Source organism: Theobroma cacao, chromosome 6 (genome assembly GCF_000208745.1).
Source record: "Theobroma cacao cultivar B97-61/B2 chromosome 6, Criollo_cocoa_genome_V2, whole genome shotgun sequence".
Classification (NCBI taxonomy): domain Eukaryota; kingdom Viridiplantae; phylum Streptophyta; class Magnoliopsida; order Malvales; family Malvaceae; genus Theobroma; species Theobroma cacao.
This window is the reverse complement of record NC_030855.1, coordinates 22,491,235-22,517,872: the sequence shown is the minus strand read 5'-3', so window position 1 is coordinate 22,517,872 and position 26,638 is coordinate 22,491,235. Positions and strand designations below refer to the sequence as shown.

The 26,638-nt window shown below is 35.8% G+C and overlaps 5 protein-coding genes across 7 annotated transcripts; 2 read left to right on the top strand and 3 right to left on the bottom strand.

The window, feature by feature from the left end:
• LOC18596599 (floral homeotic protein AGAMOUS) lies at window positions 1,341–7,785 on the top strand. 3 transcript variants are annotated; one of them, XM_018123318.1, is made up of 9 exons: window positions 1,341–1,393; window positions 1,807–2,042; window positions 4,659–4,740; window positions 5,672–5,733; window positions 5,820–5,919; window positions 6,064–6,105; window positions 6,446–6,487; window positions 6,602–6,768; window positions 7,453–7,785. In XM_018123318.1, exons 2-9 carry the CDS (start codon window positions 1,816–1,818, stop codon window positions 7,454–7,456), a joined length of 726 nt encoding a protein of 241 aa, XP_017978807.1. In that variant the 5' UTR covers window positions 1,341–1,393; window positions 1,807–1,815; the 3' UTR covers window positions 7,457–7,785. The 3 variants fall into 3 exon arrangements, with proteins under 3 accessions (XP_017978807.1, XP_007025252.1, XP_017978806.1); XM_007025190.2 differs by having other exon boundaries at window positions 1,375–1,491; XM_018123317.1 differs by lacking the exon at window positions 1,341–1,393 and adding an exon at window positions 1,624–1,726.
• LOC18596598 (GDSL esterase/lipase At5g45670) lies at window positions 8,428–10,640 on the bottom strand. The gene is made up of 6 exons (XM_007025187.2): window positions 10,380–10,640; window positions 9,994–10,256; window positions 9,706–9,830; window positions 9,353–9,595; window positions 9,005–9,251; window positions 8,428–8,823 (listed from the first exon to the last, which is right to left on the bottom strand). Exons 1-6 carry the CDS (start codon window positions 10,436–10,438, stop codon window positions 8,618–8,620), a joined length of 1,143 nt encoding a protein of 380 aa, XP_007025249.2. The 5' UTR covers window positions 10,439–10,640; the 3' UTR covers window positions 8,428–8,617.
• On the bottom strand, window positions 11,357–13,306 carry LOC18596597 (GDSL esterase/lipase At5g45670). The gene is made up of 5 exons (XM_018123316.1): window positions 12,963–13,306; window positions 12,614–12,738; window positions 12,264–12,509; window positions 11,927–12,182; window positions 11,357–11,817 (listed from the first exon to the last, which is right to left on the bottom strand). The coding sequence occupies exons 1-5, from the start codon at window positions 13,195–13,197 to the stop codon at window positions 11,594–11,596; spliced, it is 1,086 nt and encodes a 361-aa protein (XP_017978805.1). The 5' UTR covers window positions 13,198–13,306; the 3' UTR covers window positions 11,357–11,593.
• LOC18596596 lies at window positions 16,826–17,904 on the bottom strand. Its single transcript, XM_007025185.2, has 2 exons — window positions 17,174–17,904; window positions 16,826–17,058 (listed from the first exon to the last, which is right to left on the bottom strand). The coding sequence occupies exons 1-2, from the start codon at window positions 17,765–17,767 to the stop codon at window positions 16,891–16,893; spliced, it is 762 nt and encodes a 253-aa protein (XP_007025247.2). The 5' UTR covers window positions 17,768–17,904; the 3' UTR covers window positions 16,826–16,890.
• On the top strand, window positions 19,562–26,007 carry LOC18596595 (alpha,alpha-trehalose-phosphate synthase [UDP-forming] 1). The gene is made up of 18 exons (XM_007025182.2): window positions 19,562–19,937; window positions 20,025–20,382; window positions 20,478–20,575; window positions 20,655–21,043; window positions 21,765–21,879; window positions 22,006–22,107; window positions 22,260–22,410; window positions 22,948–23,036; window positions 23,413–23,461; window positions 23,566–23,666; window positions 23,755–23,942; window positions 24,240–24,357; window positions 24,491–24,667; window positions 24,737–24,859; window positions 24,947–25,034; window positions 25,163–25,293; window positions 25,386–25,484; window positions 25,558–26,007. Exons 1-18 carry the CDS (start codon window positions 19,887–19,889, stop codon window positions 25,933–25,935), a joined length of 2,805 nt encoding a protein of 934 aa, XP_007025244.2. The 5' UTR covers window positions 19,562–19,886; the 3' UTR covers window positions 25,936–26,007.

Here is a 26,638-nt window from a genome sequence, read left to right as displayed (position 1 = left end):
AGTGGAAAGGCAAGAAGAAGGAATGATCATAGATGGATGGAACGGACCAAAGATCAAATATCCTGTGACAGATTTTTGATCCAAACTGTGCGTATCACTTAACTGTTTGATGACTTTAATTGCCAAACAATGGGACGAGAAATAATTTCAACACAAAAACTATGTATTCTTTGATATATGGAACTAATTAGCAACGTGAAAAATCCAAATGAGGAAAGATGGACCAATATTTATACTCTTTGCTTCAAATTTGATGTCCTTGTATATTTTAAGAAATTAAAAAGTTTTGTTTTCAATATTTATACTGATATTCATATGCAATAAATGAAGTTAAAGAAAGGGTGTGAATCAATAATTATATGAAATAAATCAATAATTAAATTTGATTTGAAGATTTTTTAAAGGTTAAAATCTGAGATTCAATCTCAAAATTTAACTAGAACGGGGTTAAGTTAATTACTTGATACCTAATAAGTATTTTGTACTCAAAAGCCATTGTCAAAGAGAAATCCTAATCAGGCCCTCAACCATGAATAATATTACAGCTCAATAAGTTCGCTGTGGAATAATATTTACATTTCTTCGTTTCAAAGTAAATATTCTACTTTAGTTCGATGATGAATAGTAGAGAAATTTATAAAAATTTATTCTAATATTTTTAAGTTGAAATTTTGAAAAATTCCCTAAGATTAATATTATATGTTTTGTATGTTCCAAAAGGGTAAAACATTAAAAGAGAAAGTTGGACTGAAATCAAACATTATTTAGGGACATATTCAAGTGAAAGGATATAAGACACTTAAATATAAACAAAAAGAATACAAATGACCAAAAAATCTCTTTTGTCTGGCCAAGAACAAAAAAAAATTGACAAGAAAGCTCTCTAGCTCAAAGAATAAGAATCAAAGGATTAAATGGAAAAATAGTAATTAACAAACAATGAGAGTTCCCCCTTTGTAATTTTGTTTACTTTGTTTGTCTCTCCTTTGAGTTAGCTTGTTAGCAACTTAGCCTAACGTCTCATTCACCCCATTAATAGTCCCCTGGAAAAGGTCCCTCTCTCTCTCTCTCTCTAATGCAATGCCCTCCCTCCATTCACATGCAAGAAAAAGGGAAAAAAAAAAAAAACTAATGGTTAATGGAGTCTGAACCTTACAAGTGATTCCCAACTTTAACCTTTCTTTTGTTCCTTCAGCTTTAATATAATACCACCACTTAGAAGAGGAAAAACCAAACGAAATACTAGAAAAAGATACTATTCTCGTATTAAAAACGGCAGATTAATTAGCTGGTTTTATAAATAATGATAAATCAGAAGGGTCGCTGTTTACTTTTATAAATAGACACCTCTCAACTCTTCCCTGCTCCCATTTTCTGCATCTCTCTTGATCAGGTTTGTAGAAGAAAAAAAAAAGGAGAGAAAAACCTCAAAACCCTTTTTGTTTCTGTCCTTAATTATCATACTCCCTTCCCTTTCTTTTCCATCTGCAGGTTAGTCATCTATAAGCTGAAACATAGTCCTTTTAATCATTTTCATTGCTTCACCTCTTTTGGGTTCAATCAATCTTTTTCACTTAACACCCTGATTCATCCACTAGTAGCTCTCCTTGATCATCACCATATCAGCCTACAAGATGTTAAAAACTTAATTATTTTCAGGGATATGTATAGTTCTGCAAACATTTCCTTTCCTGCAAACTTAACAGTGCTCTAAAAGGAAGATACAGTAAATGCTAGTACCAGTTATTGTGTGTATGTATGTATGTATGTATATCATTGTTTATCGTGTATTTTTCTATTTCGCAGTTAGCAATCATGGTGTACCCCAATGAATCATGTGAGACCTCTCCCCAGAAGAAAATGGGAAGGGGAAAGATCGAGATCAAGCGGATCGAAAACACAACGAATCGTCAGGTTACTTTCTGCAAAAGGCGCAATGGACTGCTCAAAAAGGCCTATGAGTTATCAGTTCTTTGTGATGCTGAGGTTGCTCTGATTGTCTTCTCTAGCCGTGGCCGCCTCTATGAGTATGCTAATAATAGGTATATATCCAACTCTTTGATCTTAATTTTTCTCAAAGCTTATCAGCTTCTTTTTTCCTTCTCGAAAAAAAAATCCCTCAGTTTTTATACTGTTCATCACTAAGTCTCTTTTTCACTTGAGTCCAAAGGGCATTTCTTATTTTCAAGTTTGTTTTGTGAAAAGTACAATGAAAATTTTATCAATGGAGATATTTCCTATTGGTGTCTGCAGCTGAAGGCTTTGCAACAGATCTTTGGGTTGATTTAAGTAAAAGAACATAATTATTGGTTATATATATATGTATATTTTGGTGTAAAGCTTAGATTGAGTTCTCTCAAACTAAGATTCACTTGTCTTTCTTTCTTCTATTTTGTCTTTTTCACTTGTATAAGCTTTGGGCTCTTTTTGCTGTTTATGATCGTTTCTTGAGTTCCTACTTTGGTGGGATACATAGATCTGGTGCAATAGATAGAAACAGGGAGCATTATGTTTTTTGCTGGTGAAAAAAGTATAGGTTTTTGGGAAATATGTGCAGGCCTGTGAGATCAGCCTCCTTTCTCCTCCATTGTTGTTAAATTTTCTCTTTTTTCCTTTCCAATATACCTCTCTCTTAGCTGTGCCTGTCTCAACCATGGGACTAAGATAAGGGCCTAGAAACAAAGCTGTCATGCTCCCATTAGCTCAGATCCCCCAAAGCTCTTGACACTTCCTTAATGGCACGTCAGTTAGACATCAAGAGAGAGCAAAAGTACTTTGCCAGAAAGAAAGTAAAAATAAAAACAGCAAAGTATTTTGTCCAAATTAAGAACCCCATCAAAGACATAACATTAGGGTTGCAAAAACCCAGATTGGTTCTTTTATGTTTTTTTTTTTTCCTTTCTTTTCCCTTTGGGAACATGTTAAAACTCCCTTTTCCAACCAATCACAACCAAATCAGGCCTCAACTCAATCACATCTAAATTAGGGTTCTTACACGAAATTTCCCTAAATCCCGTTTTGCACCACGTGAGTTCCCCCCTTCTTCACAGTCAAACGAAACCAAATTAGGGTTTTGTTATTATATCTATTATTAACCACATAAGGCTAACAGTTTGTCCCAAGACTTTCAATCAGTAACCCTTAAATCAAGTAAAGTAATCTTTCCGCAACCAATCACAACTCACTGAAACTTTTACATGGTTTTAGACATTTCCCTTGGTTTTTTTTTTTTTAGTACAGTATAAATCTATCTAGGGTTTTGATGACCCCAGAGTAAGATTAGGTTTGGTGTTTTGTCGTAGTTACAGAATCTTTTGGTCACGTCACGCACGATTTGTTCAGTTTCTGGACTACTGACAAATGGGTTCAATGTCATGATTCCAAAACTGGGTTTTCCTTGTTTCTTTTTTCATCATTTGAACTCGAAAATTCATCTTATATGAGACATAGATGAAATACCCATCTGCCCATTTTTCTTTTTCATTTTTCTTCTTAGATCTCTATTTCTCACTTGGGTAAAAATTCTTTTACAAAAGCTTCTGTGGGAAAGAGAGTGATTTGAGCCAATGAAAATAGCTCGACTGCTATCACTATAATGACTCACTGTTGGCATTATGGAGTGAAGCTTTGCAGTTTGCATTTGTTAAAGATCTTGCGTAGTCATATTTGTGCAAGTTTTGATAGGAGGGAGAGAGAAAGAGAAAAAAGTGAAGTCAGCAGTGTTGTTTCAGAGAGACAAGGTACGACAACTGCGAGCCAATGGGAGAGTTCTGAGGTTTTGGCTTCTTCCGTGAAATGTAACAATGGCTGCTGAAATGGACGGCTCTGATGTACTCAGAGTTTCAGACAGGGACAGGCACCGGCTAAAATCACTATTTTATTTCATATTTTATTGTTATATGTCTTTCGGCCCTTGCTTTAGCCCCTTGAAATATCATTAAATCCATAGATTTTTTACACTCTTTTTGGATTAAACGAGGTGGATAATAACTAACAATGCAGGATTTAAAAGTATTGTCCTTTGTGTAATGGGTTTCTGACATCTGGCCCAAGATTTGACCATGGAAATCTCTGAGCCAATTATACTGTCAGAACAGTGCCAGCATGGCCGAGACAGCCAATCACTGGCTCGACGAGATTAAGGAATCAGCACATCGAGGAAATTTAAGGAGCGGGGGTGACTAGGGTCTTATCAAATAAATAAACAAAACTTGGCTTTGTGGTTTCGTATTAGATGCAGTTAACTGAGAAAGTTGGTTGATTTGACCGTTATAATCTAAGCTTAATAATTTTGCTAGCTAGCTTTAGGTATAATGATGATAACTCATGAGAAAAAGTGCTGAATTTTCATGATTCCATTTCTTTTTTATGGCATCAATATCAGGGCTAGCGAATAGTGATGTAGATTTAGCAGGATAATACCTAGGGCTGGTGCTCATCTTTTATCTGTCTAGAGCCTTCAATTTCTTTTTTGATTTATGGTTCATGGAATACCTTGATGTGTTTATGTATGTAGTTGTGAAAGCTTTTACATATTCTAATTTCTCAGCTAAATGATACTTAAGGAAAGCAGCCATTTATATATGTAGACATTCACTTCTATCACTATATATATTCTGTGCTGCTAATTTATTTTATGTAATTAACAATGTTTGCAGTGTCAAAGCAACAATTGAGAGGTACAAAAAAACTTGTGCAGATTCCTCCAATACTGGATCAGTTTCTGAAGCTAATGCTCAGGTATAAACTCAATCTCCAAGCCTTTCTTTTTTCTTTTTTGTTTTCTTGTACATATGGAAGTACGTGGAATTATACTATAAGAAGCGATCCTCTCTATCCCATTATAAACTTCATCCATCTTTTTCTCTTTAATATTTAAAGTTCTCATTGTTAAAGTGTCCTGTTGAGAACTTCATTCATATTCTTGAAGTCACATACATGGCACCTTGATGAGTGGCAGTATGGATAGAAGAAGCTGGCTGATGACCTGCAATGACTATAAAAAATAAGTCTTTGTTTACAATCACAAGTCCTCCACACCCTTGACTTCTGTATTTTTGTCACGTTTTGTGTTGAGACATGATTGTGCATCAAAACTAAGTTGTATCCCATGGTCTAAAGTTTCTTCTGAAATGGAAAATTTTAACTCTTTGAAAATTGGAAAGCTGTGTTTAAAACACTGAGGTAAGTTAATTAAGAAGAAAAAAAAAATTCCTTATTGTGATAAATTCTGAAGCTAGAAGGATTTATCATTGCATTTTTTTTTGGCCAGTAATTATCATAACTTGATCTTTAAAATTATATGGTTTTGGTCTTAATTAAATTTTAATCTAATCTTCTTTTGGCTGAAAAGAAAATAAATGAAGGGCCGGGGCAGATTTTAGCTCTATTTTCATAAAGAAAGAGCAGACTTTCCTTGCCTTAAAAGGGCAATCATATTGTAAGGATTTGACCATTAGGTTTTCTATGACCTTTATAACATATGTAGATAAAAATGGTATTAGATTTCTGACAATGGTGATTTTAATGGGTTTCCTCTTGTTTTATCAAAAAAAAAAATGGTATCTTCATATGATAAATCTCATGAACTTACTCAAGTGGAAGCGTGTACATTCAATTCTAGTCATTGATGACATGAGTTAAACTAATGCCATGCGGATGTAAATCTCAGTTCTACCAGCAAGAAGCTGCCAAACTACGCGTGCAAATTGGGAATTTGCAGAATTCAAACAGGTTATGTCCTATGGTCTTCATTCAGTTGCATCATTTTATGTATTTGTCTTTCAAACCTTTTCTTTAACAATGCAATATGTTTCCAGGCATATGCTAGGCGAGTCACTCAGCGCATTGCCTATGAAGGATCTTAGAAGCTTGGAGAATCGTTTAGAGAAAGGAATTAGCAGAATCCGTTCCAAAAAGGTCTCTTTTTTGTGACTGACATTTTATGTCTATAAAAATAGTATTTCTTTCAAGATGACTATGCAATCATTCTTTCTAGCCCTGGGATTGCCACTGACTAATTTTCTCTTTTCCTTTTAACTTTCTTCCTCCAAACTCTACCAGAATGAGCTGCTGTTTGCAGAAATTGAGTATATGCAGAAGAGGGTAAGAATCTTTTGCACTCCAGTTACTCTTCATATTCCTTTTAATCGAAAACGATTGCCCGCATATGGTATAATGCAATAACTTTGCCAACGTATATGTGGTCATCGGTTAAAGGCATCCAAATGGCATGGGGTGATCGTATCTGAATAGCATTTCAACTGTATGCAACACTATATTTAACCCCTCCACAGATAAAATTTACTTTCTTCTTGGATATGCAATGCCTTGATCTTGGAAAATTTAAGAAGGCGATCTATGGATGCGTACTATATTGTTAAAACCATTTCACATGTCGGCCTGACAATGCAGTCTTTTTGTGGTATAAATTTGTTCATTGCAGGAAATTGACTTGCATAACAATAACCAACTTCTCCGAGCTAAGGTCTCTCTCTCCTTTCAAGCTCTTCTGTGTGCGTGCGAGCACGTACTTGTGTCTTTGTATTTAGCAATCATAGAAATAGTAATGACTTGAGGACCTCATTACTGCATGCTGCAGATAGCTGAGAATGAGAGGAAGCAGCAGAACATAAATTTGATGCCAGGAGGGTCTAACTTTGAGATCATGCATTCTCAGCCATTTGACTCTCGGAACTACTTTCAAGTCAATGCATTACAACCCGCCAATCATTACCCCCACCAGGATCAGATGGCCCTTCAATTAGTGTAAGAATCTTTTACATCATTTTTTCAATTATGGGTAAATGCACCTCGAAATTACATCATCAACATGCAACATTTACAGTATTTTTCATGTACATGGCATTTATAGACATGTCTTTCTTCAAAATTGGACACATGCGCCCACTACACAGCGCACCCTATTGAGTACCAAGTATCACCTTCAACCATTAGATGTTAGAAAACTCACATCTTTAGATTTTAAAACGACTTAACAATCATGAAATATAAACCTCACTTGATTTATCATAATTGTAATTTGAAAAAGACAAATGCTAACCATGTCAAAACCCATGAACAAAATATGATTCAGCCTGCCAGAACTCTAATAATTGCAATTTGCAATATTCCTGTTCTAAATATGTGTTTTTTCCTATTCATTTCCTTTGGATTTGGTTAGGTTCTTTTAGGTTTTAGTTTTCCATTGAATTTGGGATGCCATACTCTTACTCAAGCAGTAAAATTTTTATGCATTGGCTGGTGGACTGTATCATAGTATACTGTCTAAGCAACAGATGATCTATAGCCAGCCACTTCTGAGTTTTATCATATATCTCATTATTTCATCATCGGAATACTGTTAATCATTAAGACATAATGGTGGTTCTGAATGACCATAAAAGAAATAATCCAAGACTACATTAACAAGTTGTTTCTATGACTGTGCAGCTAATATTCTGGTGGAGTAAGTGCTACATTCTGCTGTTTCTGTTTTAGCGAAGAGCATCTTAGTATTCTGTCAGGTGAAAGCTACCAGTATCCTGAAAATGCTATAAGGCAGGAATTCAACTTCCCTTAAATGGAGGACTGTAGTACTACTCTTCTGCCATGCTTTAGCTATGTAGTGTGTGTAAGACTGATAAGTTTGTTTGTCAGACAAGAAGTCCTCTTCCATATGTTTATGGCATGCACTAGGATTCTACGAAGGTTAACCCTCATGAGTTCATCATGACATTTCTCAACCTATCTGATATACATATATATATATATACTTCTATTTCTTATATATGCTTGCATGACTATATTATCTATGGTTGGTTTACTAACGTCATAATCTCAAAATTTTGAGTTGAGTTTAAAGGTTAGGAACAGCCACAAAGACAAGATTTTTGTCCTTGAACTTTCAGTCTTTCTAGTTTAGAGTACTAGAGGTCATTAAGACAAGATGTCAAATGGCTGACATTTTAGTTCTACACAAAGAGCTATCCTTAAGACAAGAATCAGTAATTCAAGCTCTGCATTTGCGCTAAATAACCCAATATTATTAGAATGAACTGTAGCTTTTAACTTGTTATTGGTAACTCAGACTACCTGGCTCTAGGCACTAATTAAAAGCTTGTTAAAGTTTTCATTTAGCATATGCCTGCCTGAGTAGAAGAGGTCCTAACATTTGCTGTGGACAAAACAAATTACTGTCTTGTTTACTGCTCAATGACCTCTCAGGTTTAGTTTTCATTTAGCATAATTGTTTGACTTGCCTGAAAATTAGTATATATTCAAAAATCTAAATTCAAAGTCTCACCATGCATATAAGTCAGGCATTTTGATTATAATTAACAAAAAGCTTGAGCAATAGCTAATCAATTAATCATCCATATATATTTTCACTGAGGCTAGTTCCTAGTGGTCCAATTCTCAGTCATATTGAACCAATGAAAATGAACCGTAATTCACTTCATATTGCTCGTTAGGGAGTTACGCCCTTAAGGTTCTTCATCATATGTACCATTAGTCAAAATGGAAAAACGAAATACAAAAGCAGCAATGATTTCATCACAGTTTTGGGAAGAAAGCAACAGCTCCTTGCCTACTGGTGAGTAATCAGGGTATCAGGTCAGGAATACCCAAAACCATTTGTGTCAAAAAGACCGTGGAGAGAAGTAATTTGGCTTGTTGCAGTTACAGGGTTCGCAGCTTCGGAAGGATGAAAAGAATCAAAGAAAATGAATAAATTACTGTTCCTACATGGAGCTGTGTTGGGGACACATTGACCAGTTTCCTTGACGACCTCACAGCATCCAGTGATTTTATAGTTAGTACCTGAGATTCGCAAGAATAAACGTTAAGTTATGACCAAAAATTGGAAAAACAATTGCTATAATACAAGAATGAAACATGTAATGTTTGTTAAATATTGAAATGAAAATTTTGATAAATGTTAAATTCTAAAATGAGCATTCAATCAAAATTTGTGATCGAATATTGAGAATCTATACTACACCTAATATAGAAATATGTTTAATCAACCCCCCAAAGTTATCCAAAAAGATAAACTTTGCATCCTTGAATTTTTCATGAAGCTCATCAACGAGTTGCTTGAGCTTGTCATTGAAAATTCGGACGGCGTTGTTCATTTCCTCCACACATAATTTGCCATATGTTTCATGAGAAGCTACTGCATCTGGGGTGCACCCCATCGGTCCCAGTCCACCCAAGGCCACCTTCCTTGCTCCTGAACTATACAAAGTCTAACAAGGAACAGCAAAAGAAGCTGATTGTCAATAATGGAGATATGGAATTTCTATGTTGTTAATCGATTTGAGAGAATTGATTGGCAGGATTGGATTACCGTTAACTGCTGAGAATATTGCTCAATAAGAATTGTGGCGTATTGCTCCGGGATAAATTTTGTGCTAGTGGAATAACCAGGCTTGAAGTAATTGTTAATGTAATCATTGCTTCCCATTCCGACTGAATATAAGTACTGGTTCAGGTACTTGGTTGCCGAGTCTTTAGCTTTGAGTATGCTAACAATGAATGAGATTGTGATATTGTAGTTCTCTAACTGCTTGTTTAAGCCAATGTTAATGCCCTGTGACAGAAAAACACATTAGAATGGTTACTTTAGGCTTCCTTTGAGAACATTGTTGATCATTTTCAAGTCTCTGAACGCGGCTATGCATGTGTAGGGTATCAATTTACCAATTTTGTCCCAGTTTCATCACGAATTCCTGCTGAGCCGGATGCATAATTGACACCTTGGAGTATCTCCTCGCCCTTAGCAGTAGTAAAGGGAGGAATGATATTCTCAAAACCCAAATATTGAGCTGTAATCAGAGGAATGATATATATCCTCTAACAGTAATTGAAAAACAAACATATAAAAACTGAAATGAAATACAATGTATCAGGATCAAGGAATCATAATTTAACAAAAACCCTGATCTGGTTAATGAAAATGGAGTCAGTAGACAGAGAGGAAGGGCAGACCAAAAAAATCTGGAGCAGTTCGACCATTGGAAAACCTTCCAGTGGATCCATGAGGAAAGTCAATTCCATAGGGTGGGTAATTGGATTTAGCTGAAGTAGAAAGCTCATTATTATTTCCAGGATCAACCAAAGAGTCTCCGAAGATAAAATAACAGGGCACTTTTGGTTTCCGAGGTTCGATTTGTTGCAAGTTTGAAACCCCCAGGAGAAGAAGAATCACCCCACACAGTTTCTTGTTACATGCGATATCCAACGAGTCAAATCTACAAATCAAGTTCAGAAGAGAAAGAAGGAAAACAAAGATGAAGAAAAGAAGTGCAAGGTTGATATACAACGAGGAAATTAAATGGCAAAAATGAGGATTGATTGTGAGGTTAGGAATGAACCTGGGAGAGGGATCCGTACGTGAATAGCAAAAGCTCGGGGGTTGCTTGCGATGCGCCATAGCATGCCAGCCTATTGTTCAAGGCTAATGGCAAACATACTCTTTCATGTGTAAGGGACCTGAAATTTTGTTTAGACATCGTGCGGACAAGCATTCTGATGGGGCCCAAATTTTCGTGTAGAACAATTACATGATAGTATCATTTATATAAAATAATTTTTCAACAAGTGTTCTGTTTTTTTAAAAAGCAAAAAGGGTTTGGGAAAGGCAGACCAAGGGAAAGAAGATGGGCCTTAAGGACTGGTAGTTCTGGTCCAAACTTTGGACTTGATAACAACTTGTTGCAATTTTTTTTTACTTAAAATATATATATATATATATATATGTGCATTGCATAATTACTTCGCAATCTTCATATATGATTTGAATAGCAGATGTACTTTGATAGTAACATGATATAGATATTCAACTTAGAAACATAACGTAATTTTATATTTTTGAATTACCGATATAATTTAATAATATTAAAAAAAAATTGGCATCATTTATCTTTTTTATGTTCAATTGAATATTGATCAATTTATTTCGTAGATAAAATTTTCGTCAATGTTCTGTCATTATTTTACTACAAATTAAAATTAATGTATCAAAACTTGATTGAAATATTTAAATACATAACTTAATTTTGATTTTTTTAATCCCTTTTCCTTTAATCTATATTGTTCTTTTCTATTTCTGTTTTTTTTTTTTTTGAATAGCTCTTCTATTTCTGTTTCCTTCCCACCCTTGCCATTGTCATGTCCATAAATTCACCACCAATAGGATATTTTTAATTCTTTATATTTGGTTGAATATGAAGATCCTAGAAGAAATCTTTCTGACGACGCGAAGCAATATTGTAGAAAAAAGAGGGCTGCAATTATTGTAGTTCAGAGTATCATATTTTCCATTTATGATATGATTTCTACTCACTCTCAGTGGTCCAAATTCAAAAGCCTTTAGCATTACAAGCCAAAATTTTACATTACTTTCACAAAGACACACCCACAACATAGACTCTGATATTTGACATTATAATTAATTGCCACATCCCTTAGAACGATGACACTAATGATTGTAACAAACTTAGAAATACACAAAAAGAGTTTGAATCATATGAAATAATTATCTATTTTATAAATATTTATTATCCTACCAAAAACCTCGTCTCCATCTTCAGAGCTGGGCAAGACGGCGGATGTCGATCGGGTAAGCGTCAGAGGAAGACTGAGCACTGTATGATCTCCTTCCAATGATCACATTGGCAGCCTCACCTGGATGAAAAGCATCCCAAAACAGGTACTCATCCCTGTTTTGGCATGGGGTTTGGTAAGGCAAGCAGGTAATTTGCCCATTGTTCCTCCCCACCCCACAACACCCTGCATTTGTCACCTTGAAACCTGACATTGACCAAGGTAAATTACATTAGTTATTGGTATTAAAGAGTCCCTTAAAGCCTTTTTAGAGTGTCCATAGGTACTCATTTAACGTTTTCAAGATGTTATTTACCGTAAGCTGCAGGGTTGCTTGTTATGTCTTGGAAAATTCCATAAGCATTAATGTAGATGAATTTTGCATCAGAATTGTTGTTGTTGAATTGATCAACCAGAGCTCTAAGCTTGCTATTGAAAATCCGGTTGGCATCGTTGATCCTCTCCACACAAGTTCTACCATCTCCGCTATTTTGAGCCAGTTCGTTTGGGCTGCACCCTATCTGACCCAACCCAACCAGCACAAACTTCCTTGCACCGTAGTTGTACAAATCCTGGAACATCCACAGCATTTCATTATAACAATCACATTAAGGAGCTTGGTTGGAAAAAGAAAATGGAAAATATATACTAACTTGAAGCTGCTCAGTGTATTGTTGAATGAGAACGTCAGCATATTGCTCGGGGTTATATTGCCTGCTGGTTGAGTAAAAGGCGGGCATGAAATAGTTGTTAAGGTAGTCGTTGCTGCCCAATCCGATTGAGTAAATGCACTTGCTCAAATAATTTGCTGCTGTGTCTTCATCTCCTAGCAAGTTCACCACTTGCGAAACTGTTTCTCGGTAATTTCTGACTTGCCCGCTGAAACTGATCCGACCTCCCTAGTGAAGTTTGCAGATAGAAGAAAATTTAGTTTGGATAATGATGCAATATAGTTATAGGTGATTCAAGAAACTATTCAATGTTAAGCTAGCCAGTTCATTACCAGTTGCTGTCCAGTCTCTTCTCTGATTCCGGCAGCCGCGGATGCATAATTAACCCCTCCCAGTATTTGTCTACCACTTACGGTTGAGTAAGGAGGAATGTAATTGTCAAAGCCCAAAAGTTCAGCTGTAGATAGAAGAATACTGTTAAATTGATAACATGCCATTGCACTACTGTTGTCACTTTTCAGATTGAAGTTTCAAATATTAACCATGCAACAATCAGCTCTATAAAATCGTTATCTAATCTGGTCTATTCATTCGGTTGCTTTCAAAGAGACACTAGTGAAAGAAATCGAGTATAGTCAAACAGATGATGAAGAGAAAGAGACTTGATAATTAGGAGCTCACCTATGACATCGATAGTAGTTTTACCGTTGGAAAACCTTCCGGTCGGTCCATTAGGGAAGTCAATCCCATAAGGCAAGTAATTAGCTCTAGCCAACGACGACAGTTGATTATTATTCCCATTGTCCACCAAGGAATCCCCAAAAATGAAGTAACAAGGAACTTGCGGTGCCCCTCTAACCCCAAAGCTCAAATTCAAAACCAACACCACCCCAAGCACCCCCCACCATTTCTCCATTTTAATTACTCAAATGGTAAGAATCAGAAGCTCAAAAAGAATGCTGGAAACGTGTGGAGTAAGCCTAAGGGAATGATGGCATCTGGTAAGGAATACAAATGCCAACAGGTAAGTATATATACCGACAAAAATGAGTGCAGATCGAAGCTAATTATTCAGTCATCAAAAGACAAGGCAAGTGATATTGTTTTTAGCTTTTACAGTTGAAGGAGTAGGTTAGATGCATTAATTTCACGCGGAGATAATGTGAGGAGTCTGTTCCCCAAGGCCGGCATTGCATTTGCACCTCTCTCTCAGCTTTGAATTTCTTGCGGAGTTTGATTTTACTCGAACCAAAGAACTTGTCGGTCCACACAGTCAGCTCGCATATAGTATCATATATTTTTTTTTTCCCTTTTTGTTCTTTATTTGTTTTGTCTAAAGAAGTATGAATGTATGATCATCATCATGATTATGGAAAAAGGCAATTCTCCTAGTGTTAGGATTCTACATTTTGCTATAGATTTGTTTTAATGATACTAATTAAACCACCAAAGTGCCACACGGAGAGTGGCAAACAGGAATAATACGCGTTGAAGGAGAGGCTTTTATGATGTAATTTTGTACTATAATGCAAAATTTAGACAAACTTATAGTACCCAACGTCTCTCCTGCATCAAGTTTGGACTTGTAACTCCATGAGAGAGAGAGAGAGAGAAGAGAGGAAAACCATGTCCGGCTTTGAATCGTCAACTACCAATTAAGTGATCAAGATTTCTATTTTGCATGATCCCAAGGCTTTTCATGCATTAATGCTAGCGATAACTTTACCTTAATTTCTGATTTACATATAAGAAAATTCAGAGTTTCTGTTAATTAGCTTATGTTATATATGGTCAGTGTTGATTTCATTGGTCTGCATTAAAGTGAAGCTTTTACGTTCTTTCCCACAACTCAATTTTATATGAGATGATGCTGATAGGTTTCTGAATGGAGTAATCAATCATATTCATGCATCAATTACACCCTATCCTTATAATCAATGAAAAGAAAAAGGTAAATTAGATTGCTGCCCTAATTAATACTCTACCTACGCCATTGAATGATGATGTGCACATCGTTTAATGGCCCATTTTACTCACATTTTGCTGTTAATGAGCTTTCATCCTCACCAATTCAACGTCTATAAGCTACCCCAACTGCAGCCTTTTCACGAAAGTCAAATCGCCAAAAGCTTGACATCTCATCAACTTGGCCTGCGGAGAAGAAAAATGGCTACTCAGTCACATGCCATCACACTGAGGCACTGACCAAAACCTCTTGTCTTGTGGTCCTATTCCTGGAAGCGGCAATTGAGCAGATTGCACAGGTCTGGGTCGGGTTCTTCTTGGATTTCGGGTTATTTTGCACTCGAGTTCACTTCAGTTCAAATCAAATAAATTTTTGTGTTATTCTGAAATTCATATAAATTATAAACATTTTTATAAATTCGAATATAATAAATAATTTCATCTTTTTTCGTAATAGATATCGTGTCAATATCATTGATTAATTTGACAAATTTAAGATAAAAATTTTAAAATTTAAGAAATTGATAAATATTTGTAAAAATATTTATGATATAAATGATGTTATAGTTTTATCTATATTATAAACTCATTATTAGTATTTTATGTGCTTCCATTTTTATGTTTTTAATCATTATAATTTTTGTGTCAAGTTTTTTAATTTTTCTGGTTTAGTCATGAACATAAACATTAACAATACATATAATCATACAAACAAATGTCCAATTAGAATGAATAGTAGATATTATTAAAAAAATACCAATTAACATTCATAAAAAAAAATACATACTTAGTAAAAATATATCATTCAATGAATCAATTAATTGACCTAACAGTAATACTTATGAATTATAAGAAATTTAAAATCATAATATTTAAAATATTCAAATTAATTAATCTAAAATTATAAGAAATCAAAAAAACTTTCCGAAAATTTCCTTATTTTTAATTTTCCACATGATTAGTTACATATGAAATTAAAATATTCAAACGTTAAATTAATACAATCATTTTATATGATTAATTATTGTAAATAATAAAGGTGGCAAAAAAAAAATCGTTTGGTAATCATATTTAGTGTCTTTAACTTAACTTCATAATCCAACTCAAATATTCAACATTGAAAAGGTTAAAAATAGATTACTATTATTATATAATAATAATTATAATAATATCATATTTTTGAAAAAATTTAAAATTTTTATTTAAAAAAAAACGGTTTATCATTTATATATTTATTATTTTTGACAAGATCATTTAATTATAAATGTTTACTAACTTTAAATTGGATCGATTTAAGATTTGAAGTTGTTTTAGATTTGATTCGTTTTAAGTTAAAATCGCATTGGTACTTTGAACTATAACACTTTCGATTTTGAATTGAAACGAATTCAATTTCGGATCGATATAAATGGGATTCGCGTTTTATCAAATTTGCCACCTACCTATTCCTGTATAGATAAGTAACACCCTTTCGGCTTTTCCTATTTATTTTGCGTTTACTTTGATCTTCTCAACTCAGTGCCTTACAGGAAATTGAATGAGAAACTGTACAATAGTCGCTCTTTGAAAGGGAAACATTTACTTCAATTCAAAACCAAGATAATAAAAATGCAAATTCGACGATCAAGATCTGGAGCAGCAATGAATATGACGGTGCGTGTACGTATGTCTTGAAATATGAATCAAGCAGCCAGAGTCATTAATGCTAGTGGGTAACCAAATTTAATGTAGGAGAGACGAAGTCATACCGAGTAACATGGGTCTTCCAGGGCAACGCATTGTTGCACATCAGCTGTGTACTGGCTGGCTCGTCGTTGACCTTCAGCGTCGGTCTTACGAGTCACAAATGCAGTGCAGAAAACGTAGATCATCGACATCCATGGAGGATGGAACAATAAGTTGGGTACCATGTGAACGGTTTTATATGTATTCAAGCGTAAGTATGCGTTAAATCCTTAATTTCTTCCCTACTTTCCCATCCGTATCATCTGCGACATAATGAAGATGCATTCCAACTCAATATTGAAACTGTACTTCATAATCAATATATTATCTACCTTGTGATTTGTGGGTTTGGATAATTTCATAATTAATAGGAGTATTGGTGAAATGAACGCAAAGACATTCATCGACTTACGGATATGATCATGTCCAAATAGCATGTTTTGATTTTTTTTAATAATTTTTTGATTTAACCGACCACCCGCCACATGACTTATTAATGACCATTTCTTTTATGTTATGAAAATGCCAAGCCGCTTCCTTTATTTCTAGGTACGAGCCCAACGCATGTTATCCACCACTTGTGGGTTCATTTTACTATCATCATCTTACATTTACCTTTAGAGGTGTTAGCCTAGACCCATGGGCGGAGCCCCATATCACGGGTTTGGAGTTTTAGTTAATATCCGTCTGGCGTTTAAACTTGCACACGCTGCGCACATAAGATACACACTCCCGCCGCGAGCACCATGGGCTGTACACGCATGGGCCGCCCATGAACTGGATGGAGTCCACGTCACTTGGGCTGTTAAATCTGAGTTGAGACTTGCTCAACAAGGGAAAGGTTATCTTTAAAATTAAAAAAAAAAAAAAACTGAAATTATATTACACAAAAGGATCACAATAATTATGTCCTCCTTTGTCACAACTCTTGGGAGTAATCAGAAGCAGAAAAAAACTGCGAAGATAACTCCTTGAAAATTTGAACCAATCCTTTCAAGTCATTACTCCCAATTTCCAAGCAGTCCCTCAATAAACCTCCTTCCACTACTTCTCTTTCCACTGTTTCAATCACTTCTCTTAATGCCCCCTGCCCAATTTTCCAATATATGCAACCAAAATAAAATTAAATAAATTAAGTAAGTAATTACACCATTTTAAAATTTTTAATTCCAGTTTTCTGACAAAAAAAAAAATAAACGTACCGATCTTTTGAACGCTTTGAGGAGGCGGTTCAACATCCGCTTCGAAACCGCGAGGGCATTTCCGTAATTCCGTGCGATCCAGCTAGCCCTCTCCATCTCCGAGTTGGACCGACTCAACTCGCCCAACATCCTCCCTAACTGGTTCAAATCCGATACGACGCCATCGATTTCCCCGTAATTTAAATTCCCCCTCCAGGCGTAGTTCCAAACGTAGTCCCATCCCACCGACCACGCCGCGCCCCAAAACCCCACCCCTTGCCATCGCTCCAGCTTCTCGGCGACGAGCCTCGCCCGGTTCGAGCCAGCCGCGTCCCCGCGTGCGGAACGTAAGTTGGCCACGCGCGTCAGGAGGGAGTGAGAGAGGGAGCATAGGGATTTGTATTGAGAGTAAGAGAGGGAGTTTACGGGTTGTAATACGGTGGTGGCGAGAAGGAAGAAAAGTAGGGCGCTCGCGCGTGGTGGTGAAGCCATGGCCGTTGATTCAACGCGGTTAAGTTTTTGACTGTTGACGAGAAGTACCGCCGTGATTTTTTTAGAGGAGACGAAGACGGTGAATGGAGGCCGCAACAGGGCCTGTGATTGGACTGGGCTCATATAAATGGATCCATTAAGACCCAAAACACGCAAAAGTGAATTTAGATATCTGCCTTCTTCTTCGCCAACAATAATTGAATGAAAGCAACAACAGATAAGTCTGAAACGATGAAACAAATGTGTCCCATAGACCCATACTGTATTAACAATTAGACTGAACAAAATTATACAAATCTGTGATTGAATTCATCAGACAGCATTTTGAGGCTTAAATTGGTACTACTCATTGAAAAAATTTGCAATCATTTTGTTTTGGATTTTTGGGTGCCCAATTGCGAAATCATTGTGAGGGTCCATAATTAATAATTTGAGTTTCTGAGAGTAAGTATTTCCTTTCACGTCGACTTCTATCGAAATCTTCTGGCCACCATTGCAATCAAAGAAAACGCCACTTTGCCTTTCATAGGAATGAAAACAACGTGACCTGCAAAATTTCTTCACATTCTATCCTTTTCCAATGCCCCCTCATTATATATATAGATATATATTATTTGCTGCTATTATAACTTTCTTCTTCCCTCAAGCTTAGCCAGACAAGATTTGCCAATGTTCTTCTGCTTTCTACATCAACCAGATATTCCCTTGATTTCCTTTCTTTTTTCCCTATTCATTGTCATTGATTAAAATTTGTTCTTATTATGGTAAGTACAAATTCACAATCGTCTTTCAAATATCTAAGAGACGATTATTTAGTTCGGTGAATCAAATCATTAACTCTTTTTGAATTAATTTTGGGATTACTTAGACATATATATATTTCAAATTAAGTCAACTTCAGTCATAATTTGCTTTGAAAATTATAACACAATAAATTTGGCATGAATCAGTTCCAATTTATTGATTAATCAAGTTTAAGGTCAAGAATGGTTGACTTTCTCAATGAATTTTCCAATTCAAAATAAATATTTGGTCACTTTAATGATTTGTTGTAGTGAATGGTTCACACTCCCTAAAGCATAGAAAAGGAATTTTTTTTTCCACATATTAAAATTAATTCTCGAAATTTAAAATCGTTTTCATTGATTAAAAAAAAGCAAAAGAAAGAAAAAATTATCTTCTGACAGTTTAGATTTTTCTACGAATAATGGCAAAATACAATCATATATTTTTTAATATGGGAAAAGTGAGTGATTGTGACTCAATATATATGGATCTCTTTCAATTTCACACGTGAAGAGTGATGTCTAAAATCTAAATTTTGGGGATAAGTTTTTTTTTTTTTTAAATTAAGTTCCGAATAATTTTTTTAAATGATTAAACAAAAGTTAAAATCGAAATAGTGAAAGGTTTTGTTACGTAAGCCAAGTGTGGATGACCAACTTATTTTATATTTTTTTTCATAAATTCAACTATCATAAGCTAAGAAATTTATATATAAAAAATGATTAATTAATCTGCAATAGTCAAAATTTCCAAAAATGACAATTAAAATCCAAATCTTCTATTCTAAGTTAAACTATATAAAAAAATGAGATAAATATTAAAAAAAAATGGCACGTTCAACGGACAAAGAGGGGACAATATTTTTTATTTTGCTCCAGGAATCAAGATCCTTCTAGTTTTACGAATCTCAATTTTATAAAGCTGGCATTTTTATTCTTAAATTCTAAAAAAAAAGGAAAGAAATATCATGATGTGCTATATATAAATATAAATTAAATTCGAGTAATGACATATTAACTCAATTGGTAATAAATTATTTGTTTTGATTCTATTTAATGAGAAAATATGATTCCTAATATATGCGTCGACTTATCTCTTTGGGATTTTTCTTTATAAAAAAAAAACACGCACACACGCACAAATTCCAAAAAGCAAAGGCTTGGCAAAATCCTGCTGAGGTGGTTGCTGCATGGCCTGAGATGAAAATGCAAGAAAAAGGAAGCGTGTTGGCCTCTTCTCAAATGGCAAAATGGTTTGGATAACAAAATTCTATGAAGATGATGCTGATGATATAAATCTATCTGTGTATATGGTGATAGATTTTTCTCTTTTCTCTGAACTCTTTGGCTATTAGTTTTGGTAGCCACAGCCTTAGCCTCCCAAAATATCCGCATTTTGCCAACTTGCGCTCTCCTCCTCCTCTTCTCCGTATTACCCTTTTTTCTCATCCCCATGAATGTCAATTTCATCCCAAGAGATCTGCATTCTGCGTAAAGATAAGAATCTGGTAAATGAAACGCACGCTTTCTTTTTTATTTTCTTGTATTATTAGTTTTGTTTGTTTGTAATTTGTATATTTTGTTTGGTTTGTTAGGCTTTGTTACAAACCAACGGAATGCCAGGGAACAAATATAACTGTAGTCCTGGCACACCAAGAACGAGATTGGAAAGGCTTCTTAGAGAGAGGGAGTTGAGGAAATTCAACAAGTCTTTAAATGAAGGAGAAACAGAGTCATCAACCAATGACCCTTCCTCACCTGATGCTGAAACTTCAACTTGGTTCAACGATGAAGAATCCTTGGAAACGGTTTCAGCTGGCAGGGTTTCTTTCGACGGTTCCAAACAGCGGTTATTGGTGGTCGCTAATAGGCTGCCGGTTTCCGCGGTTAGGCGAGGGGAGGATTCATGGCAACTTGAGATGAGTGTAGGAGGCTTAGTCACTGCACTTCTTGGTAAAAATGATCACTTCAATTCTTTTACATTGCGGTTTTTTTCTCCTTTGAAAATTCATTTTTCAATTGTTCGGTTGCCATGTTTTGTTATGAAGGTGTGAAGGAATTTGAAACCAGATGGATTGGTTGGGCTGGTGTAAATGTCCCTGATGAAATTGGACAGAAGGCATTGACTAAAGCTTTAGCTGAAAAGGTTACTCCTATCTTCTTATGTAATTGGTAATCTTGAAAATGAAGCGTTAGTGTTTAACTCTGTGCTTTGCTTAATGCAGAGATGTATACCGGTATTTCTTGATGAAGAAATTGTTCATCAGTATTATAATGGATATTGTAACAACATATTGTGGCCGCTGTTTCACTATCTTGGACTTCCGCAAGAAGACCGCCTTGCAACTACTAGAAGTTTTCAATCTCAGCTTGATGCTTATAAGAAAGCAAACCAGATGTTTGCTGATGTGGTCAATGAACATTATGAAGAAGGAGATGTGGTTTGGTGCCATGATTACCACCTAATGTTTCTTCCAAAATGTCTTAAAGAACGTAACAATAAAATGAAAGTCGGTTGGTTTCTGCATACTCCTTTTCCATCTTCTGAAATCCATAGGACACTGCCATCTCGATCAGAGCTGCTGAGATCTGTTCTTGCTGCTGATTTAGTTGGGTGAGATCATTTTGTTTTCTGGCATTATACAGACAAGCAAATGCTATTATCTTGGTTTTCTTTCTATGTTTTTGTATTGGTATTTATTTCTAGGGCATCTGGATTGAGCTTAGTTTGCATGTCTAGGAAGGTGTTCAAATTTTCACTAAATCTAGTACTAATAATGTACTTTGGATTTGGCTGAGCAAAGCTAGTGGACCTTAGGCTGGGATTCGACTCAGGTTTTATCCCCTCCCTTAATGACCAGCAGAAAGGTAACAAACAAACATAAGAACAGCAAGAAAGCTAACATTGAATCACATGTGTTCTCTCTGCAGAATCATGAAGTTTCAAGGTTTGTTTTTCTCCTTTCTTTGATACCAAACCATCATCTTTAGCCAATATATGATACCAAAAGTTCTCTAATTCCCTAGAGGTTGAATTTAGAAGCAGGGGTTAAAAATCGTTTAAGCTGAACCCTTTTTATCTGCAGTGCTCTGCTCTGGATAGTAGTGCCCTTGATTGTCAAAAGAGATCAAATTCAATCATCCCTGTTTTGACATGTTGTGAGTTAAGCAAAATCATGAATTTTTTAAACAATGCGCTAAACTGTGATGTCGGTTTTAATGGACCCTGCTATAACTCTGTGTAATCTGTTTCTTTCTGCCAAAATTATTTTATGTCAAGTCCTCAAGGCCATTACTATAGTATTGTTTTAATTGCTGGTATGTTGACCTTCCAGCTTCCATACATATGACTATGCAAGGCATTTTGTTAGTGCTTGTACTCGTATTCTTGGGCTGGAGGGGACACCTGAAGGAGTAGAGGATCAAGGAAAGCTGACTCGTGTAGCCGCAGTATGTATTAGTTGATCTTGCTCTCTTTCTCCTATTATTATCTAAACACCTTCAAAATTTCCAGTTTCCAACAGGAATTATTCCTTACCACACTTTCTTTCGTTTCATGGGAGCTTGAAATTACAGTTTCCAATAGGAATTGATTCTGATCGGTTCATTCGAGCTCTTGAACTCCCTCAAGTCCAAGATCACATGAAAGAACTGAAAGAGAGGTTTGCTGGCCGAAAGGTAGGGAATACTTTCTCCCACTCTTTTTCACATATTCTTTGACTGATATTTGTTAATGTATTGGGCATTTTAAAATCTTATGTTTGACTTAAGAGAAACAGACTTGCAAACTGTTTATCAGTCACTTATTGTTAATGTTTCATAATGGTAAGGTAATGTTAGGCGTTGATCGGCTTGATATGATCAAGGGAATACCACAGAAGATTTTGGCGTTTGAAAAATTCCTCGAGGAAAATCCTAATTGGCGTGATAAGGTGGTTCTCTTGCAAATTGCTGTCCCTACCAGGACTGATGTTCCCGAGTGTATGTTTCTTCACAAACATTTTTCCTCTTTCTGTTAGATTTCTTGAAACGTTCCCTTAACTTTTGCAACAAGAACTGCCAAGGCAGTTAACCATTATCACAGTCTGTCTTAATAATACACTAGTATCTCAAGATGCACTTCTCATATGTTGATTTGCCCTCTCATCATGTCATGGTGACTTTCATAACAATGAATTGTTGTGTACATGATTAAAGTTGAGGATGCAGCATCAATCTCATCTTCATCCGATTGTTTTGTATAATGAATGTGTTTTCCTGAGTCACTTATTGCTTTTTTACCACCATTACTATTCTGCCTCTATTTCAGTCCTTTTTCATCCTTTTCTAGGCGCAGTTTACCCTGCTTTAAGAATTAGATTGTGCTTTTCAGAATATCATTTCATTTCATTTGCTGATAATTGGAGGTTTCTTTGACTATGTTGACATTATTTGTTAGCTAACCTTAAAGTTGCTTTCAACCCTCTCCCTCTTCCCCTCCTCCTCAAAATCTTACATGTTTGTTTTCTTGATTCATAGATCAAAAGCTTACAAGCCAGGTCCATGAGATTGTTGGGCGCATTAATGGAAGATTTGGAACTCTTACTGCTGTGCCCATACATCATCTGGTTTGCCTTTACCTTATTTATTATCTTTTTATATATGTCACTAGAATATGATAAAGGAACTTAAATAATGGTTTAATGCTCACCTACTGTCAGGCCTAGCAATGGTCCATTTAGTTGATTTAACTTGCAGCGAATATTTATACTGCAACAATAGTCTCAGAGAAGAAGAAATCAAACACTTTTTCTTTTTTCTACCTCCTTTCTTTTTCCTGAAGGGATTATATTTTTAGCTGTGGAAGATGAAACATTCTCCATCCTTTAATATCAGCTTTGACATGCCTCAATAAGTTTTGAGCTCATGTTCTCTGGACTTATGTCCGTTATTGTTGATTGACAATGCGAAGATTTCTAAAGAGCTTTCCTTACTCTTTTACAGGATCGTTCTCTTGACTTTCCCGCATTATGTGCACTATACGCTGTTACTGGTACTGACTCATGTGCCGTAACGCAATTTTCAATCACTATTCTTTGTTTTGAATGATAACTTTTCTTACGCATGTCCAATCTTTTGGCAATTAAAATTGTGCAGATGTTGCTCTTGTAACATCTTCGAGAGATGGAATGAACCTTGTGAGCTATGAGTTTGTTGCCTGCCAAGCTTCCAAGAAAGGGGTACTTATACTAAGTGAGGTACTCAGATATGATTTATCTGGTTATCTAATCTCTTTCCAAAGTGTGAAGCTTAAATTTTCATAATAACCTCTCTGTTTATTTCTAGTTTGCAGGGGCTGCTCAGTCTCTTGGTGCTGGAGCCATTTTGGTTAATCCATGGAATATCACTGAAGTTGCTTCTTCCATTGGCTATGCTTTGAATATGCCAGCTGATGAAAGAGAAAAACGCCACCACCATAACTTCATGCATGTGACTACACACACATCTCAAGAATGGGCTGCAACCTTTGTAAGGTGCTGATCATATAGCTCAGTACTGGTAATTTCTTTGATGAAAACATAAGTGAAGGAGAGACCACTGCTCATAATGTGACAGTAAGAGTGAAAATAAGGCCTTACGTTCAACCCCTTCCCTTCATTTTTTGATATTAAAACAGAATGAGAACACTAATTTACTTTTCAAAATCTTGGAATTTAAGCTGTGGAATTTGAACTTTCCATAATGGATGAGTGGGTGGTTTCCCTTGCCCTTTGTCTTATGTCTATCTCTTGTTTCAATGTTATTATACTCTCTGAAGCTTACTTTTGCAGTGAACTTAATGATACCATTGTTGAAGCCCAATTAAGGTTAAGACAAATTCCACCAATACTTCCTATTGAAGTTGCTGTTGATCGTTACTCAAAATCCAATAACCGATTGCTGATACTGGTATGTTCCTTTATTTAACACTGTAGAAAGAGCCACTGGTCTCTCTCTGAACATTTGAGGAAGAGAAAAGAGGGAAAAACTGCTCCTTATTATTAGCATTTTCATTTTCATGATTGCACTTCCATGTTTACAGGGACTCAATGCAACTTTAACTGAACCAGTGGATACCCTTGGGAGGAAGGCCAATCAAATTAAAGAATTGGAGCTTAAGTTACACCCGGATTTACAAGAACCCTTGAAGAAGCTTTGCGATGATCCAAAGACAACAATTGTTGTCCTCAGTGGAAGTGACAGAAGTGTCCTGGATGATGTATGCTTATTTCTAATTTTTCTGACTATAATCGTGTTTCTATCTGTGAACTAATAATTTGCCCTACAGAACTTTGGTGATTACAACTTGTGGTTGGCAGCAGAAAATGGTATGTTTTTACGAGTAACAGGGGGAGAGTGGATGACAACAATGCCAGAAAATTTAAACATGGATTGGGTGGACAGCGTTAAGGTGCATACATTAGTTAGATTAAGTTTAGTATAATCCATGTGGAGTTCTCCAGGCTCTGGACTTTCTGATGCTTATTCCTGATTTCAGCACGTATTCGAATATTTTACTGAAAGAACTCCTCGATCTCATTTTGAGCTCCGTGAAACTTCACTTATATGGAACTATAAATATGCAGGTCCTCGTCAATAAACTTCAATAATTTCATATTGTCCCTTCCATATAAATAATCACATAATGCTTTTAAGCTTTATCTTGGTTTGTTACGTTTATTGATTTATTATCTGAACATAACTAAAAATCTAGATGTTGAGTTTGGAAGACTTCAAGCAAGGGATATGTTGCAGCATCTTTGGACAGGTCCAATCTCCAATGCGTCTCTTGATGTTGTCCAAGGTAGCCGATCTGTTGAGGTTAGAGCCGTTGGTGTTACAAAGGTATGTCTTAGGGGTATCATTCACACCTGTTCTGCTATTCCAATCAGAATCACAAGGTTGTAGTATGTTGTCATGCTTTCATTAATGTGTAGGGCGCAGCGATTGATCGAATCCTGGGAGAAATAGTTCATAACAAAGGCATGAAGGAACCCATTGATTATGTCCTATGTATTGGCCACTTTCTAGCTAAGGTGTGTTTCAATTACCAAGTTTTAGGTCCTATACAGATATCTTTGGTTTGCTCACTTGTGGAATTTGATTCAGGATGAAGACATCTATACCTTTTTCGAGCCCGAGCTTCCTTCAGAAGCCCCAGCTCCGGTAAGACCCCAGATACCAACACCCGTCAGGACATCCGTTTCAAAGCTGCCAGTGAGTAAAAGTGGGTCCAAGGCAGCTCGCCTTAAGAAACAACGGTCGTTGTCAACTTTAGAAAGGAACACAGGCTATCCTGTAATCGGAGGTGCTTCGCAATCAACGGTGCTCGAGAGAATGTCACTCCATGAGGGTTCTTCAGTACTTGACCTTCGAGGGGACAATTACTTTTCTTGCTCTGTTGCAAGGAAAAGATCGAATGCTAGGTATCTCCTTGGGTCATCAGATGATGTTGTGAAACTCTTGAGAGAGCTGGCAGATTCATGAAGTTTACATGAAATCCTATAAATGTCTTAGCTAGTACTATTACAGTTGATGAAGAATTTTAATGTTGCTCAACCCATTTTCTTTCTTTATAGGTCCTAATTTTACTCTTCATAAAAAATTAAAAAAGAAAAAACTTTTTCCCCATTATCTGTTCTACTTTGTTAAAAGCTTTCATGTTCAAGTGGCTATTGGTGTGTATAAGATTGCTTATAATTATTATATTTATGTTGATTGTACCAATTGACAATCAACTAACATATATCAATGGCAAGAGCCAAGAAGAGTTAAAAGAAACCAAGTGTTAGCTCAGCATTGAGAGGGGTAAGGCAAGCATGCTGTAGAGAGGGCCTTCAAAAGTTAAAAGTAATCCAAAAACTGCCCACAATTTTGACAAATTTGAGCTGCAAAATGCAGGCATGTATGCCGTATTCAAATGGGCATGCAAAGCACCCAAGCAAAAGTGGTCATGCACCTAATATGTCAATTCATGTGGGATCAAAACTTGAAAGCCAGAGCTTGGCCAGAAAAAAAAAACGAAAGGGAGAGATTGCGATGTGCAAATTTTGCAAAGTAATTAAAAGGATAAATGAATTATAAGCCTATGGTTTGGGTTTTCTTATCCTAGTTCTTGTGATGAAGAGATTACGTTGATACCACCATGGTTTATCTCGTCATTTGAATATATATGAAACGGAATTGTTGT

Excerpts from the sequence above, each read along its gene's own strand:
- LOC18596599 (XM_018123318.1), top strand. The coding sequence starts at position 1,816 with ATGGTGTACCCCAATGAATCATGTGAGACCTCTCCCCAGAAGAAAATG. Across the intron at positions 2,043-4,658 it reads TATGAGTATGCTAATAATAG|TGTCAAAGCAACAATTGAGA; the intron begins GTATATATCCAA and ends CAATGTTTGCAG. Across the intron at positions 6,106-6,445 it reads TTGAGTATATGCAGAAGAGG|GAAATTGACTTGCATAACAA; the intron begins GTAAGAATCTTT and ends TGTTCATTGCAG.
- LOC18596598 (XM_007025187.2), bottom strand. The coding sequence starts at position 10,438 with ATGGCGCATCGCAAGCAACCCCCGAGCTTTTGCTATTCACGTACGGAT. Across the intron at positions 9,252-9,352 it reads AATATTCTCAGCAGTTAACG|ACTTTGTATAGTTCAGGAGC; the intron begins GTAATCCAATCC and ends GTTCCTTGTTAG. Across the intron at positions 8,824-9,004 it reads TAAACATATTTCTATATTAG|GTACTAACTATAAAATCACT; the intron begins GTGTAGTATAGA and ends TGCGAATCTCAG.
- LOC18596597 (XM_018123316.1), bottom strand. The coding sequence starts at position 13,197 with ATGGAGAAATGGTGGGGGGTGCTTGGGGTGGTGTTGGTTTTGAATTTG. Across the intron at positions 12,739-12,962 it reads AACTACTATCGATGTCATAG|CTGAACTTTTGGGCTTTGAC; the intron begins GTGAGCTCCTAA and ends TTCTATCTACAG. Across the intron at positions 12,510-12,613 it reads AAGAGACTGGACAGCAACTG|GGAGGTCGGATCAGTTTCAG; the intron begins GTAATGAACTGG and ends AAACTTCACTAG.
- LOC18596596 (XM_007025185.2), bottom strand. The coding sequence starts at position 17,767 with ATGAGCCCAGTCCAATCACAGGCCCTGTTGCGGCCTCCATTCACCGTC. Across the intron at positions 17,059-17,173 it reads TCAAAGCGTTCAAAAGATCG|GGGGCATTAAGAGAAGTGAT; the intron begins GTACGTTTATTT and ends AAAATTGGGCAG.
- LOC18596595 (XM_007025182.2), top strand. The coding sequence starts at position 19,887 with ATGTCAATTTCATCCCAAGAGATCTGCATTCTGCGTAAAGATAAGAAT. Across the intron at positions 23,462-23,565 it reads TGCACTATACGCTGTTACTG|ATGTTGCTCTTGTAACATCT; the intron begins GTACTGACTCAT and ends AAAATTGTGCAG. Across the intron at positions 23,667-23,754 it reads GGGTACTTATACTAAGTGAG|TTTGCAGGGGCTGCTCAGTC; the intron begins GTACTCAGATAT and ends GTTTATTTCTAG.